Source organism: Coregonus clupeaformis, chromosome 7 (assembly GCF_020615455.1).
Source record: "Coregonus clupeaformis isolate EN_2021a chromosome 7, ASM2061545v1, whole genome shotgun sequence".
NCBI classification, from domain to species: domain Eukaryota; kingdom Metazoa; phylum Chordata; class Actinopteri; order Salmoniformes; family Salmonidae; genus Coregonus; species Coregonus clupeaformis.
Genome location: NC_059198.1, coordinates 54,246,610 through 54,266,104, shown reverse-complemented (window position 1 = coordinate 54,266,104; position 19,495 = coordinate 54,246,610). Strand labels below are relative to the sequence as shown.

General features: G+C 46.9%; 1 protein-coding gene across 1 annotated transcript; it reads left to right on the top strand.

Moving 5' to 3' along the window:
- Nucleotides 1–6,867: 6,867 nt before the first annotated feature.
- LOC121570281 (E3 ubiquitin-protein ligase RNF170-like) lies at nt 6,868–13,727 on the top strand. The gene is made up of 3 exons (XM_045221555.1): nt 6,868–6,891; nt 8,313–8,662; nt 13,721–13,727. The coding sequence occupies exons 1-3, from the start codon at nt 6,868–6,870 to the stop codon at nt 13,725–13,727; spliced, it is 381 nt and encodes a 126-aa protein (XP_045077490.1).
- The last annotated feature ends 5,768 nt before the right edge of the window (nt 13,728–19,495 follow it).

The window sequence follows — 19,495 nt, the reverse complement described above, 5'->3', positions numbered from 1 at the left end:
AGATCAGAGCAGAACAGAGCAGAGTTTGACTAGAGTAGAGTATAGTAGAGTGGAGTACAGTAGAGTAGACCAGAGTAGAGTAGTGCAGAAGAGAAAAGAAAAGAACAGAGCAGAGTTTGAGTAGAGCAGATCAGAGTAGAACAGAGTAGACCAGAGCAGAGTGAAGCAGAACAGCACAGAGTAGAGTAGAGCAGGAAATAGCAGACTTTGAACAGAGTAGCGCAGAGCAGCGTAGAACAGAGAAAAGCAGAGTACAGCAGAGTAGAACAAAACAGAGCAGAACAGAGCAGAGTAGAACAGAGTAGAAAAGAGCAGAGCATAATCTGAGCAGAGTAGAACAGAGCAGAGTAGAGTTTGAGCAGAGTAGAGCAGAAAAGAGCAGACTTTGAACAGAGTAGCGCAGAACAGAGAAGAGCAGAGTAGAACAGAAACACTTTAGCGAGTAGGCCTTTCTGGATGGATATTGTCCTCATTCCGTCAGTAGAGGATGCCTGGTTGTTCTTTAAAAGTGCTTTCCTCTCCATCTTAAATAAGCATGCCCCATTAAAAAAATTCAGAACTAAGAACAGATATAGCCCCTGGTTCTCCTCAGACTTGCCTGCCCTTGACCAGCACAAAAACATCCTGTGGCGTACTGCATTGGCATCGAATAGCCCCCGCGATATGCAACTTTTCAGGGAAGTTAGAAACCAATATACACAAGCAGTTAGGAAAGCAAAGGCTAGCTTTTTCAAACAGAAATGTGCATCCTTTAGCACTAACTCCAAAAAGTTTTGGGACACTGTCCATTCACCATGGAGAATAAGAGCACCTCCTCCCAGCTGCCCACTGCACTGAGGCTAGGAAACACTATCACCACCGATAAATCTACAATAATCAAGAATTTCAACAAGCATTTTGCTACGGCTGGCCATGCTTTCCACCTGGCTACCACTACCCCGGTCACCAGCTCTGCACCCCCCCCTGCTTCCCCTTCACCCAAATTCAGACAGCTGATGTTCTGAAAGAGCTGCAAAATCTTGGCCCCTACAAATCATCTGGGTTAGACAATCTAGACCCTTTCTTTCTAAAATTAGCCGCCAAAATTGTTGCAACCCCTATTACTAGCCTGTTCAACCCCTCTGTCGTAACGTCTGAGATCCCCAGAGATTGGAATGCTGCCGCGGTCAGACCTACATCCATCCTGCCCTGCCTTTCGAAAGTATTTAAAAGCCAAGTTAACAAACAGATCACCGACCATTTCGAATCACACCGTACCTTCTCTGCTATGCAATCCGGTTTCCGGGCTGGTCATGGGTGCACCTCAGCCACGCTCAAGGTCCTAAACGATATTATAACCGCGATCGATAATAGACAGTATTGTTAAGCCGTCTTCATCGACCTGGCCAAGGCTTTCGACTCTGTCAACCACCGCATTCTTATTGGCAGACTAAATAGCCTTGGTTTCTCAAATGACTGCCTCGCCTGGTTCACCAACTACTTCTCAGATAGAGTTCAGTGTGTCAAATCGGAGGGCCTGTTGTCTGGACCTATGGCAGTCTCTATGGGGGTGCCACAGGGTTCAATTCTTGTGCCGACTCTTTTCTCTGTGTATATCAATGATGTCGCTCTTGCTGCTGGTGATTCTCAGATCCACCTCTACGCAGACGACACCATCTGGGCCTTCATTGGACACTGTGTTAACAAACCTCCAAACGAGCTTCAGTAGCCTCCTACTGCTCTTAAACACTAGTAAAACTAAATGCATGCTCTTCAATCGAACGCTGCTGGCACCCGCCCATCCGACTAGAATGACTACTCTCGACGGGTCTGACCTAGAGTATGTGGACAACTACAAATACCTAGGTGTCTGGTTAGACTGTAAACTCTCCTTCCAGACACATTAAGCATCTCCAATCCAAAGTTAAATCCACAATCGGCTTCCTATTTCGTAACAAAGCCTCCTTCACTCATACTGCCAAACATGCCTTCGTAAAACTGACTATCCTACCGATTCTTGACTTCCGCGATTTCATTTACAAAATAGCCTCCAACACTCTACTCAGCAAATTGGATGTAGTCTATCACAGTGCCATCCGTTTTGTCACCAAAGCCCCAAATACTACCCACCACTGTGACCTGTACGCTCTTGTTGGCTGGTCCTCACTACATATTAGTCGCCAAACCCACTGGCTCCAGGTCATCTATAATTCACTGCTAGGCAAATCCCTGCCTTATCTTAGCTCATTGGTCACCATAGCAACACCCACCCGTAGTATGCGCTCCAGCAGGTATATCTCACTGGTCATCCCCAAAGCCAACACCTCCTTTGGCCGCCATTCTTTCCAGTTCACTGCTGCCAATGACTGGAACGAACTGCAACAATCTCTGAAGCTGGAGACTCTTATCTCCCTCACTAACTTTAAGCATCAGTTGTCAGAGCAGCTTACCGATCACTGCACCTGTACACAGCCCTTTTGAAATTAGCCCACTCAACTACCTCATCCACATATTTGTATTTATTTTGCTCATTTGCACCCCAGTATCTCTATTTGCACATCATCTTCTGCACATCTATCATTCCAGTGTTAATACTAATTGTAATTATTTTGCACTATGGCCTATTTACTACCTTACCGCCATAACTTACTACATTCGCACACACTGTATATATATTTTCTGTTGTATTTTTGACTTTATGTTTTGTTTTACCCCATATGTAACTCTGTGTTGTTGTTTTTATCGCACTGCTTTGCTTTATCTTGGCCAGGTCGCAGTTGTAAATGAGAACTTGTTCTCAACTGGCTTACCTGGTTAAATAAAGGTAAAACAAAAAAACAAAAAAATCATTTTTGGAGCAAAGCAGAACAGATTAGAACAGAGTTTGAGCAGAGCAGGGTAGAGTAGAGTAGAACAGACCAGAGCAGAAAAGAGCAGAGTACAGCAGGGAAGAGTAGAGCAGAATTTGAGCAAAATAGAGCAGAACAGATTAGAACAGAGTTTGAGCAGAGTAGAGTAAACCAGAGCAGAGTAGAGTATTGTAGACTAGAACACACCAGAACAGAGTACAATAGAGTAAAACAGAGTAGAGTAGAGTTTAACAGAGTAGAGCAGAACAGAGAAGAGATTGAGCAGAACAGAGAAGAGTAAAACAGAGTAGACCAGAGCAGAGTATAGTATAGTATAGTACAGCAGAGTGGAGTACAGTAGAGTAGAGCGGACTAGAGTAGAACAGAGCAGTGCAGAAAAGAGCAGAGTAGAGCAGAACAAAGTAGAGTAGAATAGAGTAGAACAGCGTTTGAGCAGAGCAGAACAGAGCAGTAGGGTAGAGCAGAACAGAGCAGAGTTTGAGCAGAGTAGAGAAGAACAGAGGAAAACAAAGAATGTGACCGTTATCTGTTCTTCAAGCTGTTTAAAGTCACAGGGCTGAGCAGAGTAGAGGTGAGTAGAGCAGAGTTTGAACAGAGTAGAGCAGAAAAGAGCAGCGAATGAACAGAGTAGAGCAGGACAGAGCAGCACAGAGTAGAACAAAACAGAGCAGAATAAAGTAGAACAGAGCAGAATAAAGTAGAATAGAGCAGAGAAGAGACAGAGCAGAGTAGAACAGATCAGAGCGGAGTTTGAGAAAAGCAAAACAGAGCATAGTTTGATCAGAGCAGAGTTTTAGCAGAGTAGAGTAGAACAGAGCAGAGTTTGAGCAGAGTAGAGTAGAACAGAGTAGAGTAGAACAGAGTACAGCAGAGTAAAGTAGAGTAAAGTTTTAGCATAGAGCAGAGCAGATTATAGTAGAGTATAACAGAGCAGACCAGAGTATAAAATAATTGAACAGAGCAGAGCAGAGTAGGACAGAGTAGAGCAGAGTAGAGTGGAAAAGAATAGAACAGAGCAGAGTAGAGCAGAAAATGGTAAAGCAGAGCAGAGTAGAACAGAGCAGAGTAGAACAGAAAAGAGCAGAGCAGAGTTTGAGTAGAGCAGAGTAGAGCAGAGTAAAAGAGAGCAGAGCAGGGTAGAGTAGAACAGAGCAGAATGGAGTAGATTAGAGACGAACAGAGCAGGAGAGCAAAGCAAAGCAGAGCAGAGCAGAGTAGAGCAGAACAGAGCAGAGTTTGAGCAGAGTAGAGCAGAGCAGGGTAGAGTAGAATAGAGCAGAGTAGTGCAGAACAGAGCTGAGTACAGCAGAGCAGAGTAGAGCAAAGCAGAACAGAGCTTGAACAGAGTAGAGTATACTAGAGTAGAGTAGAGTAGAACAGAGCTGAGTACAGCAGAGTAAAGCAGATTAGAGTTTTAGCAGAGTAGAGCAGAGCATTGCAGAGTTTGATCAGGGTAGAGCAGAGTTTGAGCAGAGTAGAGCAGAGTTTAAGAAGAACAGATCAGAGTAGAGTAGAGTAGAGCAGAACAGAGCAGAGCAGCATTTGAGCAGAGTTTGAGCAGAACGGAGCAGAGCAGAGTTTGAGCAGAGTAGATCAGAACAGAGTAGAGTAGAGTAGAACAGAACAGAGCAGAACATAGCAGAGCAGGGTAGAGTAGAGCAGAATGGAGCAGAGTAGATTAGAGATGTACAGAGCAGAAGAGAGCAGAGTAAAGTAGAGCAGAGCAGCATTTGAGCAGAGCAGAACAAATTAGAGCAGAGTATGAGCAGAGTATAGCAGAACAGAGCAGAGCAGGATTTTAGAACAGAGCAGAGTAGAGCAGAACAGAGCCGAGTACAGCAGAGCAGAACATTGCAGAGTTTGATCAGGGTACAGCAGAGTTTGAGCAGAGTAGACCAGAACATAGCAGAGTTTAAGAAGAACAGATCAGAGTAGGGTAGAGTAGAGCAGAGCATTTGAGCAGAGTTTGAGCAGAACAGAGCAGAGTTTGAGCAGAGTAGATCAGAACAGAGTAGAGTAGAACAGAGTAGAGTAGAGTTGAACATAGTAGAGCAGAGTAAAGTAGAACAGAGCAGAGTTTCAGCAGAGTAGAGCATAGTTTGAGAATGTAGCAGAGCAGATAGATCAGAGCAGAGTTTGAGTAGAGCATATTATAGTATAGTAGAATAGTACAGAGCAGAGTAGAGCAGAACAGAGCAGAACAGAGTACAGCAGAAGAGAAAAGAAAAGAGCAGACGAGAGCAGAGTTTGAGCAGAGCAGAACAGAACAGAACAGAGCAGAGTAGAGCAGAACAGAACATAGCAGAGCAGGGTAGAGTAGAACAGAGCAGGGTAGAGTAGAACAGAGCAGAAGAGAGCAGAGTAAAGTAGAGCAGAGCAGCATTTGCGGAGAGCAGAACAGATTAGAGCAGAGTATGAGCAGAGTATAGCAGAACAGAGCAGAGCAGGGTTTTAGAACAGAGCAGAGTAGAGCAGAACAGAGCCGAGTAGAGCAGAACAGAGCCGAGTACAGCAGAGCAGAGCAGAATTTGAGCAAAACAGAGCAGAACAGATCAGAGTAGAGTTTGAGCAGAGTAGAGCAGAGCAGAACAGAGTTTGAGCAGAGTAGAGAAGAACAGAGTAGAGTGGAGTTGAACATAGTAGAGCAGAGTAATGTGGAACAGAGCAGAGTTTAAGCATAGTTCAGCCTAGTTTGAGCATATAGCAGAGCAGATAGAGCAGAGCAGAGTTTCAGCAGAGTAGAGCCTAGTTTGAGCATATAGCAGAGCAGATTGAGCAGAGCAGAGTTTCAGCAGAGTAGAGCCTAGTTTGAGCATATAGCAGAGCAGATAGATCAGAGCAGAATTTGAGTAGAGCAGATTATAGTAGAGTAGAACATAACAGAGTAGATAAGAGTACATTAGAAAATAATAGAGCAGAGCAGAACATATTAGAGCAGAACAGAGCAGGGTAGAGCAGAGTAGAGTAGAGCAGAACAGAGCAGAGCAGGGTAGAGTAGAACAGAGCAGAATGGAGCAGAGTAGATTAGAGATGTACAGAGCAGAAGAGAGCAGAGTACAGCAGAGTAGAGCAGAGCATAATTTGAGCAGAACAGATCAGAGTAGAGTTTGAGCAGAGTAGAGCAGAACAGAGTTTGAGCAGAGTAGAGTGGAGTTGAACATAGTAGAGCAGAGTAATGTGGAACAGAGCAGAGTTTTCAGCAGAGTACAGCCTAGTTTGAGCATATAGCAGAGCAGGTAGAGCAGAGCAGAGTTTGAGTAGAGCAGATTATAGTAGAGTAGAATAGAACAGAACAGAGTAGAGTACATTAGAAAATAATAAAGCAAAGCAGATTAGAGCAGAGTATGAGCAGAGTATAGCAGAACAGAGCAGAGCAGGGTTTTAGAACAGAGCAGAGTAGAGCAGAACAGAGCCGAGTAGAGCAGAACAGAGCCGAGTACAGCAGAGCAGAGCAGAATTTGAGCAAAACAGAGCAGAACAGATCAGAGTAGAGTTTGAGCAGAGTAGAGCAGAGCAGAACAGAGTTTGAGCAGAGTAGAGAAGAACAGAGTAGAGTGGAGTTGAACATAGTAGAGCAGAGTAATGTGGAACAGAGCAGAGTTTAAGCATAGTTCAGCCTAGTTTGAGCATATAGCAGAGCAGATAGAGCAGAGCAGAGTTTCAGCAGAGTAGAGCCTAGTTTGAGCATATAGCAGAGCAGATAGAGCAGAGCAGAGTTTCAGCAGAGTAGAGCCTAGTTTGAGCATATAGCAGAGCAGATAGAGCAGAGCAGAATTTCAGCAGAGTAGAGCCTAGTTTGAGCATATAGCAGAGCAGATAGAGCAGAGCAGAGTTTGAGTAGAGCAGATTATAGTAGAGTAGAACATAGCAGAGTAGATAAGAGTACATTAGAAAATAATAGAGCAGAGCAGAACATATTAGAGCAGAACAGAGCAGGGTAGAGCAGAGTAGAGTAGAGCAGAACAGAGCAGAGCAGGGTAGAGTAGAACAGAGCAGAATGGAGCAGAGTAGATTAGAGATGTACAGAGCAGAAGAGAGCAGAGTACAGCAGAGTAGAGCAGAGCATAATTTGAGCAGAGCAGAACAGATCAGAGTAGAGTTTGAGCAGAGTAGAGCAGAACAGAGTTTGAGCAGAGTAGAGTGGAGTTGAACATAGTAGAGCAGAGTAATGTGGAACAGAGCAGAGTTTTCAGCAGAGTACAGCCTAGTTTGAGCATATAGCAGAGCAGGTAGAGCAGAGCAGAGTTTGAGTAGAGCAGATTATAGTAGAGTAGAATAGAACAGAACAGAGTAGAGTACATTAGAAAATAATAAAGCAAAGCAGATTAGAGCTGAACAGAGTTTGAGCAGAGTAGAGTTGAACAGAGTAGAGTTGAACAGAGTAGAGTAGATCTAACAGAGCAGAGTTTCAGCAGAGTTTAGTTTGAGCATAGAGCAGAGCAGATAGATCAGAGCAGAGTTTGAGTAGTGCAGATTATAGTAGTGTAGAGCAGACCAGAGTAGAAAAGAATCGAGCAGAGTAGAGTAGAGCAGAGCGGAAAATTATAGAACAGAGCAGAGCAGAAAATAGTAAAGTAGAGTAGAACAGAGCAGAGTATAGCAGAACAGAGTAGAGCAGAATTTGAGGAAAACAGATTAGAGTAGAGTTTGAACAGAACAGATCAGAGCTTGAGCAGAGTAGAGTAGAACAGACCATAGAGTATGGTAGAATAGATCAGAGCAGAGTTTGAGCAGAGTAGAGCAGAGCAGAACAGATCAGAGTATGGTAGAATAGATCAGAGCAGAGTAGAGCAGAGCAGAACATTGCAGACTTTGATCAGAGTAGAGCAGAGTTTGAGTAGAGTAGAACAGAGCAGACCAGAGTAGAGTAGATTTGGAAAGAGTAGAGCAGAGTTTCAGCAGAGCATAGTTTGAGCATGGAGCAGAGCAGATAGAACAGAGCAGACCAGAGTAGAAAATAATTTAACAGAGCAGAGTAGAACAGAAGAGAAAAGAGCAGATCAGAGTTTGAGCAGAGTAGAGCAGAACAGAGCAGAATGGAGCAGAGTAGATTAGAGATCTACTTGTTGATTCTAGTCAGACACACAACACCCTCAGGAGGTCTGGTTAAATAAAAAGAGGAAAACAAAGAATGTAACAGTTATCTGTTCTTCAAGCTGTTTAAAGCCACAGGGCTGACCTCTGATCAGGGTCAACAGCATGCTGTTATTCTCGATAATTCCCGGGTTCAAGGGCCTTATTGCTTTTCCAACAAGTTTTTTTTAAATCAACAACATGTTTTCATTAAAAACGTTATTATATTGAGTAAATGTATTTTATTTCATCCTTCCACCATAAAGTTAAGCCAACGGTTAGTTCTCAGATTCTGACATTGCTAGCCCAATGGGCTGGCCGTTCATTCTATCCATTCTATTTGCAATGGTTGCTTTGCTAAACAAATCGTTGGCATAATATGCAGGTTAGGTACTACAGGATGGAACGGTTGAACCACTCCTCGTCCTCCGGGATCTCAACGACTACAACCGCAGGTTCTCAGGACAACCCAGATCTCTGATGGACCGGCTGCGTGACGTGCCCACGTTGCTGCGCCACCTCTCCAGGGAGATGTTCTCTGTAGGGGGCCTGTTCTGGATGTTCCGGATCCGTGTCCTGCTGTGTCTGATCGGGGCTCTGACGTACCTGGCCTCCCCTCTGGACTTGATCCCTGAGGCTCTGTTCGGCCTGCTAGGCTTCATGGACGACATCTTCCTCATCCTACTCCTCTTCATCTACATCTCCATCATGTATAGAGAGGTGGTGACCCAGAGACTGGCAGACTGGGGTAGAGAGGTGGTGACCCAGAGACTGGCAGACTGATGTATAGAGAGGTGGTGACCCAGAGACTGGCAGACTGATACAGTGGGGAGAACAAGTATTTGATACACTGCCGATTTTGCAGGTTTTCCTACTTACAACGCATGTAGAGGTCTGAAATGTTTATCATAGGTACACTTCAACTGTGAGAGACGGAATCTAAAACAAAAATCCAGAAAATCACATTGTATGATTTTTAAGTAATTAATTTGCATTTTATTGCATGACATAAGTATTTGATCACCTACCAACCAGGAAGAATTCCGTCTCTCACAGACCTGTTAGTTTTTCTTTAAGAAGCCCTCCTGTTCTCCACTCATTACCTGTATTAACTGCACCTGTTTGAACTCGTTACCTGTATAAAAGACACGTGTCCACACACTCAATCAAACAGACTCCAACCTCTCCACAATGGCCAAGACCAGAGAGCTGTGTAAGGACATCAGGGATAAAATTGTAGACCTGCACAAGGCTGGGATGGCCTACAGGACAATAGGCAAGCAGCTTGGTGAGAAGAAGACAACAACTGTTGGCGCAATTATTAGAAAATGGAAGAAGTTCAAGATGACGGTCAATCACCCTCGGTCTGGGGCTCCATGCAAGATCTCACATCGTGGGGCATCAATGATCATGAGGAAGGTGAGGGATCAGCCCAGAACTACACGGCAGGACCTGGTCAATGACCTGAAGAGAGCTGGGACCACAGTCTCAAAGAAATCCATTAGTAACACACTACGCCGTCATGGATTAAAATCCTGCAGTGCACGCAAGGTCCCCCTGCTCAAGCCAGTGCATGTCCAGGCCCGTCTGAAGTTTGCCAATGACCATCTGGATGATCCAGAGGAGGAATGGGAGAAGGTCATGTGGTCTGATGAGACACAAATAGAGCTTTTTGGTCTAAACTCCACTCGCCGTGTTTGGAGGAAGAAGAAGGATGAGTACAACCCCAAGAACACCATCCCAACTGTGAAGCATGGAGGTGGAAACATCATTCTTTGGGGATGCTTTTCTGCAAAGGGGACAGGACGACTGCACCGTATTGAGGGGGAGGATGGATGGGGCCATGTATCGCGAGATCTTGGCCAACAACCTCCTTCCCTCAGTAAGAGCATTGAAGATGGGTCGTGGCTGGGTCTTCCAGCATGACAACGACCAGAAACACACAGCCAGGGCAACTAAGGAGTGGCTCCGTAAGAAGCATCTCAAGGTCCTGGAGTGGCCTAGCCAGTCTCCAGACCTGAAACCAATAGAAAATCTTTGGAGGGAGCTGAAAGTCCGTATTGCCCAGCGACAGCCCCGAAACCTGAAGGATCTGGAGAAGGTCTGTATGGAGGAGTGGGACAAAATCCCTGCTGCAGTGTGTGCAAACCTGGTCAAGACCTACAGGAAACGTATGATCTCTGTAATTGCAAACAAAGGGTTCTGTACCAAATATTAAGTTCTGCTTTTCTGATGTATCAAATACTTATGTCATGCAATAAAATGCTAATTAATTACATAAAAATCATACAATGTGATTTTCTGGAATTTTGTTTTAGATTCCGTCTCTCACGGTTGAACTGTACCTATGATAAAAATTATAGACCTCCACATGCTTTGTAAGTAGGAAAACCTGCAAAATCGGCAGTGTAACAAATACTTGTTCTCCCCACTGTATATAGAGAGGTGGTGACCCAGAGACTGGCAGACTGATGTAGAGAGGTGGTGACCCAGAGACTGGCAGACTGATGTAGAGAGGTGGTGACCCAGAGACTGGTAGACTGATGTAGAGAGGTGGTGACCCAGAGACTGGCAGACTGATGTAGAGAGGTGGTGACCCAGAGACTGGCAGACTGATGTAGAGAGGTGGTGACCCAGAGACTGGCAGACTGATGTATAGAGGTGGTGACCCAGAGACTGGCAGACTGATGTAGAGAGGTGGTGACCCAGAGACTGGCAGACTGGGGTAGAGAGGTGGTGACCCAGAGACTGGCAGACTGATGTAGAGAGGTGGTGACCCAGAGACTGGCAGACTGATGTAGAGAGGTGGTGACCCAGAGACTGGTAGACTGATGTAGAGAGGTGGTGACCCAGAGACTGGCAGACTGATGTAGAGAGTTGGTGACCCAGAGACTGGCAGACTGGGGTAGAGAGGTGGTGACCCAGAGACTGGCAGACTGATGTAGAGAGGTGGTGACCCAGAGACTGGCAGACTGATGTAGAGAGGTGGTGACCCAGAGACTGGCAGACTGGGGTAGAGAGGTGGTGACCCAGAGACTGGCAGACTGATGTAGAGAGGTGTTAACCCAGAGACTGGCAGACTGATGTAGAGAGGTGGTGACCCAGAGACTGGCAGACTGATGTAGAGAGGTGGTGACCCAGAGACTGGCAGACTGATGTAGAGAGGTGGTGACCCAGAGACTGGCAGACTGATGTAGAGAGGTGGTGACCCAGAGACTGGCAGACTGATGTAGAGAGGTGGTGACCCAGAGACTGGCAGACTGATGTAGAGAGGTGGTGACCCAGAGACTGGCAGACTGGGGTAGAGAGGTGGTGACCCAGAGACTGGCAGACTGGGGTAGAGAGGTGGTGACCCAGAGACTGGCAGACTGATGACCCAGAGACTGGCAGACTGATGTAGAGAGGTGGTGACCCAGAGACTGGCAGACTGATGTAGAGAGGTGGTGACCCAGAGACTGGCAGACTGATGTAGAGAGGTGGTGACCCAGAGACTGGCAGACTGATGTAGAGAGGTGGTGACCCAGAGACTGGCAGACTGATGTAGAGAGGTGGTGACCCAGAGACTGGCAGACTGATGTAGAGAGGTGGTGACCCAGAGACTGGCAGACTGATGTAGAGAGGTGGTGACCCAGAGACTGGCAGACTGATGTAGAGAGGTGGTGACCCAGAGACTGGCAGACTGATGTAGAGAGGTGGTGACCCAGAGACTGGGCAGACTGATGTAGAGAGGTGGGTGACCCAGAGACTGGCAGACTGATGTAGAGAGGTGGTGACCCAGAGACTGGCAGACTGATGTAGAGAGGTGGTGACCCAGAGACTGGCAGACTGATGTAGAGAGGTGGTGACCCAGAGACTGGCAGACTGATGTAGAGAGGTGGTGACCCAGAGACTGGCAGACTGATGTAGAGAGGTGGTGACCCAGAGACTGGCAGACTGATGTAGAGAGGTGGTGACCCAGAGACTGGGCAGACTGATGTAGAGAGAGGTGGTGACCCAGAGACTGGCAGACTGATGTAGAGAGGTGGTGACCCAGAGACTGGCAGACTGATGTAGAGAGGTGGTGACCCAGAGACTGGCAGACTGATGTAGAGAGGTGGTGACCCAGAGACTGGCAGACTGATGTAGAGAGGTGGTGACCCAGAGACTGGCAGACTGATGTAGAGAGGTGGTGACCCAGAGACTGGCAGACTGATGTAGAGAGGTGGTGACCCAGAGACTGGCAGACTGATGTAGAGAGGTGGTGACCCAGAGACTGGCAGACTGATGTAGAGAGGTGGTGACCCAGAGACTGGCAGACTGATGTAGAGAGGTGGTGACCCAGAGACTGGCAGACTGATGTAGAGAGGTGGTGACCCAGAGACTGGCAGACTGATGTAGAGAGGTGGTGACCCAGAGACTGGCAGACTGATGTAGAGAGGTGGTGACCCAGAGACTGGCAGACTGATGTAGAGAGGTGGTGACCCAGAGACTGGCAGACTGATGTAGAGAGGTGGTGACCCAGAGACTGGCAGACTGATGTAGAGAGGTGGTGACCCAGAGACTGGCAGACTGATGTAGAGAGGTGGTGACCCAGAGACTGGCAGACTGATGTAGAGAGGTGGTGACCCAGAGACTGGCAGACTGATGTAGAGAGGTGGTGACCCAGAGACTGGCAGACTGATGTAGAGAGGTGGTGACCCAGAGACTGGCAGACTGATGTAGAGAGGTGGTGACCCAGAGACTGGCAGACTGATGTAGAGTGGTGACCCAGAGACTGGCAGACTGATGTAGAGGTGGTGACCCAGAGACTGGCAGACTGATGTGAGAGGTGGTGACCCAGAGACTGGCAGACTGATGTAGAGAGGTGGTGACCCAGAGACTGGCAGACTGATGTAGAGAGGTGGTGACCCAGAGACTGGCAGACTGGTAGAGAGGTGGTGACCCAGAGACTGGCAGACTGATGTAGAGAGGTGGTGACCCAGAGACTGGCAGACTGATGTAGAGAGGTGGTGACCCAGAGACTGGCAGACTGATGTAGAGAGGTGGTGACCCAGAGACTGGCAGACTGATGTAGAGAGGTGGTGACCCAGAGACTGGCAGACTGATGTAGAGAGGTGGTGACCCAGAGACTGGCAGACTGATGTAGAGAGGTGGTGACCCAGAGACTGGCAGACTGATGTAGAGAGGTGGTGACCCAGAGACTGGCAGACTGATGTAGAGAGGTGGTAACCCAGAGACTGGCAGACTGATGTAGAGGGTGTGAACCCAGAGACCGGCAGACTGATGTAGAGAGTGGTGACCCAGAGACTGGCAGACTGATGTAGAGAGGTGGTAACCCAGAGACTGGCAGACTGATGTAGAGAGGTGGTGACCCAGAGACTGGCAGACTGATGTAGAGGTGGTGACCCAGAGACTGGCAGACTGATGTAGAGAGGTGGTGACCCAGAGACTGGCAGACTGATGTAGAGAGGTGGTGACCCAGAGACTGGCAGACTGATGTATAGAGAGGTGGTGACCCAGAGACTGGCAGACTGATGTAGAGAGGTGGTGACCCAGAGACTGGCAGACTGATGTAGAGAGGTGGTGACCCAGAGACTGGCAGACTGATGTAGAGAGGTGGTGACCCAGAGACTGGCAGACTGATGTAGAGAGGTGTTAACCCAGAGACTGGCAGACTGATGTAGAGAGGTGTTAACCCAGAGACTGGCAGACTGATGTAGAGAGGTGGTGACCCAGAGACTGGCAGACTGATGTAGAGAGGTGGTGACCCAGAGACTGGCAGTGTGAATTAAAACTTTATTGTCCGCTCGACTGCACAGAAATTGATTGTATAGGAACCAGGAGGACTAGATTAGACACAGTGCCAGGCCCAGTGGCCTATGATCGAATAGTTTCAGGTCAAAGGTAGTCCCCTGTAGCTCAGTTGGTAGAGCATGGCATTTGCAACGCCAGGGTTGTGGGTTCGATTCCCACGGGGGGCCAGTATGAAGAAGAAGAAAAATGTATGCACTCACTAACTGTAAGTCACTCTGGATAAGAGCGTCTGCTAAATGACTAAAATGTAAATGTAAATGTAAAAATGTACTATGCTATGCAGACTAGCTACTTCTCCTTTGCTAGCTAGACAACTAAAGCTAACACACAATCACATCAAGCAGCTGAAATGGCGGCAAACTATGTGCACTTTCATTTGTTTTACCTTAGTTTCTATTGCCATTTCTTTGGATATACAGTGGGGGAAAAAAAGTATTTAGTCAGCCACCAATTGTGCAAGTTCTCCCACTTAAAAAGATGAGAGAGGCCTGTAATTTTCATCATAGGTACACGTCAACTATGACAGACAAATTGAGGGGAAAAAATCACATTGTAGGATTTTTTATGAATTTATTTGCAAATTATGGTGGAAAATAAGTATTTGGTCACCTACAAACAAGCAAGATTTCTGGCTCTCACAGACCTGTAACTTCTTCTTTAAGAGGCTCCTCTGTCCTCCACTCGTTACCTGTATTAATGGCACCTGTTTGAACTTGTTATCAGTATAAAAGACACCTGTCCACAACCTCAAACAGTCACACTCCAAACTCCACTATGGCCAAGACCAAAGAGCTGTCAAAGGACACCAGAAACAAAATTGTAGACCTGCACCAGGCTGGGAAGACTGAATCTGCAATAGGTAAGCAGCTTGGTTTGAATAAATCAACTGTGGGAGCAATTATTAGGAAATGGAAGACATACAAGACCACTGATAGTCTCCCTCGATCAGGGGCTCCACGCAAGATCTCACCCTGTGGGGTCAAAATGATCACAAGAACGGTGAGCAAAAATCCCAGAACCACACGGGGGGACCTAGTGAATGACCTGCAGAGAGCTGGGACCAAAGTAACAAAGCCTACCATCAGTAACACACTACGCCGCCAGGGACTCAAATCCTGCAGTGCCAGACGTGTCCCCCTGCTTAAGCCAGTACATGTCCAGGCCCGTCTGAAGTTTGCTAGAGTGCATTTGGATGATCCAGAAGAGGATTGGGAGAATGTCATATGGTCAGATGAAACCAAAATAGAACTTTTGGTAAAAACTCAACTTGTCGTGTTTGGAGGACAAATAATGCTGAGTTGCATCCAAAGAACACCATACCTACTGTGAAGCATGGGGGTGGAAACATCATGCTTTGGGGCTGTTTTTCTGCAAAGGGACCAGGACGACTGATCCGTGTAAAGGAAAGAATGAATGGGGCCATGTATCGTGAGATTTTGAGTGAAAACCTCCTTCCATCAGCAAGGGCATTGAAGATGAAACGTGGCTGGGTCTTTCAGTATGACAATGATCCCAAACACACCGCCCGGGCAACGAAGGAGTGGCTTCGTAAGAAGCATTTCAAGGTCCTGGAGTGGCCTAGCCAGTCTCCAGATCTCAACCCCATAGAAAATCTTTGGAGGGAGTTGAAAGTCTGTGTTGCCCAGCGACAGCCCCAAAACATCACTTCTCTAGAGGAGATCTGCATGGAGGAATGGGCCAAAATACCAGCAACAGTGTGTGAAAACCTTGTGAAGACTTACAGAAAACGTTTGACCTGTGTCATTGCCAACAAAGGGTATATAACAAAGTATTGAGAAACTTTTGTTATTGACCAAATACTTATTTTCCACCATAATTTGCAAATAAATTCATTAAAAATCCTACAATGTGATTTTCTGGAGAAAAAATTTCTCATTTTGTCTGTCATAGTTGACGTGTACCTATGATGAAAATTACAGGCCTCTCATCTTTTTAAGTGGGAGAACATGCACAATTGGTGGCTGACTAAATACTTTTTTCCCCCACTGTATCCTTTATAATGATCCTGATAGATTAATTCACCTGACTCAGAGAAGCTGTCAGTCTCATCAAGTTCATGCATGGCACATTGCAGATCACCAAAAAAACGGCTAAATTGTTCCACACCCAGACCAGGGGTAATTTTGGCTCGAGATTCTTTTTTCGACCGATTTGTTTGTCAAAAGCAATTTCCGGGCCAGAAAAAGGACAGCTATTTGAAAATATACAGTGGCTTGTGAAAGTATTTACCCCCCTTGGCATTTTTCCTATTTTGTTGCCTTACAACCTGGAATAAAAAAATTTGGGGGGTTTGTGTCATTTGATTTACCCAGCATGCCCACCACTTTGAAGATGCAAAATATTTTTTATTGTGAAACAAACAAGAAATAAGACAAAAAAACAGAAAACTTGAGCGTGCATAACTATTCACCCCCCCCAAAGTCAATACTTTGTAGAGCCACCTTTTGCAGCAATTACAGCTGCAAGTCTCTTGGGGTATGTCTCTATAAGCTTGGTACATCTAGCCACTGGGATTTTGGCCCATTCTTCAAGGCAAAACTGCTCCAGCTCCTTGAAGTTGGATGGGTTCCGCTGGTGTACAGCAATCTTTAAGTCATACCACAGATTTTCAATTGGATTGAGGTCTGGGCTTTGACTAGGCCATTCCAAGACATTTAAATGTTTCCCCTTAAACCACTCGAGTGTTGCTTTAGCAGTATGCTTAGGGTCATTGTCCTGCTGGAAGGTGAACCTCCGTCCCGGTCTCAAATCTCTGGAAGACTGACACAGGTTTCGGGTATATTTCTTAGAATGCACTCAAAAATACCTTTTCATAAATACAAGGGGTGTATTTGCATATATAAAAACATTAACATAAAATGGGTGAACAGGGCTGCAACAACCAAAAACTTGCTCTGTCTAGGGCTAACTGCACTCACTTGTGCTGTCTAGACTGCCTCCTTAATTACAGTTGTTGTCACGTTCTGTTGCATAATTCAGTGTGTCAATAGCAGGATACCCTCAGATTAAAAATCAACACGCTTGGCTCTAGATTACACCTATCCATACATACATTTACGTCATTTAGCAGACGCTCTTAACCAGAGCGACTTACAAATAGGTGCATTCACCTTATAGCCAGTGGGATAACCACTTTACAATGTTTTTTTTGGGGGGTAGAAGGATTACTTTATCCTATCCCAGGTATTCCTTAAAGAGGTGGGGTTTCAAATGTCTCCGGAAGGTGGTGAGTGACTCTGCTGTCCTGGCGTCGTGAGGGAGCTTGTTCCACCATTGGGGTGCCAGAGCAGCGAATAGCTTTGACTGGGCTGAGCGGGAACTGTGCTTCCGCAGACGAAGGGGAGCCAGCAGGCCAGAGGTGGATGAACGCAGTACCCTCGTTTGGGTGTAGGGACTGATCAGAGCCTGAAGGTACGGAGGTGCCGTTCCCCTCACAGCTCCGTAGGCAAGCACCATGGTCTTGTAGCAGATACGAGCTTCAACTGGAAGCCAGTGGAGTGTGCGGAGGAGCGGGGTGACGTGAGAGAACTTGGGAAGGTTGAACACCAGACGGGCTGCGGCATTCTGGATGAGTTGTAGGGGTTTAATGGCACAGGCAGGGAGCCCAGCCAACAGCGAGTTGCAGTAATCCAGACGGGAGATGACAAGTGCCTGGATTAGGACCTGTGCCGCTTCCTGTGTAAGGCAGGGTCGTACTCTCCGAATGTTGTAGAGCATGAACCTACAGGATCGGGTCACCGCCTTGATGTTAGCGGAGAACGACAGGGTGTTGTCCAGGGTCACGCCAAGGCTCTTCGCACTCTGGGAGGAGGACACAAATAAAATTGCAAACAATGTAAAGTATCTCAAATTTGTGCACAAATTTGTTTACATCCGTGTTAGTGAGCATTTCTCCTTTGCCAAGATAATCCATCCACCTGACAGGTGTGGCATATCAAGAAGCTGATTAAACAGCATGATCATTACACAGGTGCACCTTGTGCTGGGGACAATAAAAGGCCACTCTAAAATGTGCAGTTTTGTCACACTACAAAATGCCAAAGATGTCTCAAGATTTGAGGGAGTGTGCAATTGGCATGCTGACTACATGAATGTCCACCAGAGCCTCTAACGTCGTTTTAGAGTTTTTTTTTATTTCACCTTTATTTAACCAGGTAAGCCAGTTGAGAACAAGTTCTCATTTACAACTGCGACCTGGCCAAGATAAAGCAAAGCAGTGCGATAAAAACAACAGAGTTACATATGGGGTAAAACTAAACATAAAGTCAAAAATACAACAGAAAATATATATACAGTGTGTGCGAATGTAGTAAGTTATGGAGGTAAGGCAATAAATAAATAGGCCATAGTGCAAAAATAGTTAGACCAGTATCCCTTCTTTCTTTTCTCTCCAAAACTATTGAGCGTGCCGTCTTTAGCCAACTCTCTTGCTATCTCTCTCAGAATGACCTTCTTGATCCAAACCATCAGGTTTCAAGACTGGTCATTCAACTGAGACTGCTCTTCTCTGTGTCACGGAGGCTCTCCGCACTGCTAAAGCTAACTCTCTCTCCTCTGCTCTTGTCCTTCTAGACCTGTCTGCTGCCTTTGATACTGTGAACCATCAGATCCTCCTCTCCACCCTCTCCGAGCTGGGCATCTCCGGCGCGGCTCACTCTTGGATTGCGTCCTACCTGACCGGTCGCTCCTACAAAGTGGCGTGGCGAGAAGCTGTCTCCGCACCACGTGCTCTCACCACTGGTGTCCCCCAGGGCTCAGTTCTAGGCCCTCTCCTATTCTCGCTATACACCAAGTCACTTGGCACTGTCATATCCTCACATGGCCTCTCCTATCATTGCTACGCTGACGACACACAACTAATCTTCTCCTTTCCCCTTCTGATAACCAGGTGTCGAATCGCATCTCTGCATGTCTGGCAGACATATCAGTATGGATGACGGATCACCACCTCAAGCTGAACCTCGGCAAGACGGAGCTGCTCTTCCTCCCGGGGAAGGACTGCCCGTTCCATGATCTCGCCATCACGGTTGACAACTCCGTTGTGTCCTCCTCCCAGAGTGCGAAGAGCCTTGGCGTGACCCTGGACAACACCCTGTCGTTCTCCGCTAACATCAAGGCGGTGACCCGATCCTGTAGGTTCATGCTCTACAACATTCGGAGAGTACGACCCTGCCTTACACAGGAAGCGGCACAGGTCCTAATCCAGGCACTTGTCATCTCCCGTCTGGATTACTGCAACTCGCTGTTGGCTGGGCTCCCTGCCTGTGCCATTAAACCCCTATAACTCATCCAGAATGCCGCAGCCCGTCTGGTGTTCAACCTTCCCAAGTTCTCTCACGTCACCCCGCTCCTCCGCACACTCCACTGGCTTCCAGTTGAAGCTCGCATCTGCTACAAGACCATGGTGCTTGCCTACGGAGCTGTGAGGGGAACGGCACCTCTGTACCTTCAGGCTCTGATCAGTCCCTACACCCAAACGAGGGCACTGCGTTCATCCACTTCTGGCCTGCTGGCTCCCCTACCTCTGCGGAAGCATAGTTCCCGCTCAGCCCAGTCAAAACTGTTCGCTGCTCTGGCACCCCAATGGTGGAACAAGCTCCCTCACGACGCCAGGACAGCAGAGTCACTCACCACCTTCCGGAGACATTTGAAACCCCACCTCTTTAAGGAATACCTGGGATAGGATAAAGTAATCCTTCTACCCCCACCCCCCCCTTTACTCCTACCCCCCCCAAAAAATAAATAAAAATAAAATAAAA

Coding starts and splice junctions, on each gene's coding strand:
- LOC121570281 (XM_045221555.1), top strand. CDS start 6,868: ATGTACAGAGCAGAAGAGAGCAGA. Junction 6,892..8,312: donor ACAGAGCAGAAGAGAGCAGA/GTACAGCAGAGT, acceptor TATGCAGGTTAG/GTACTACAGGATGGAACGGT.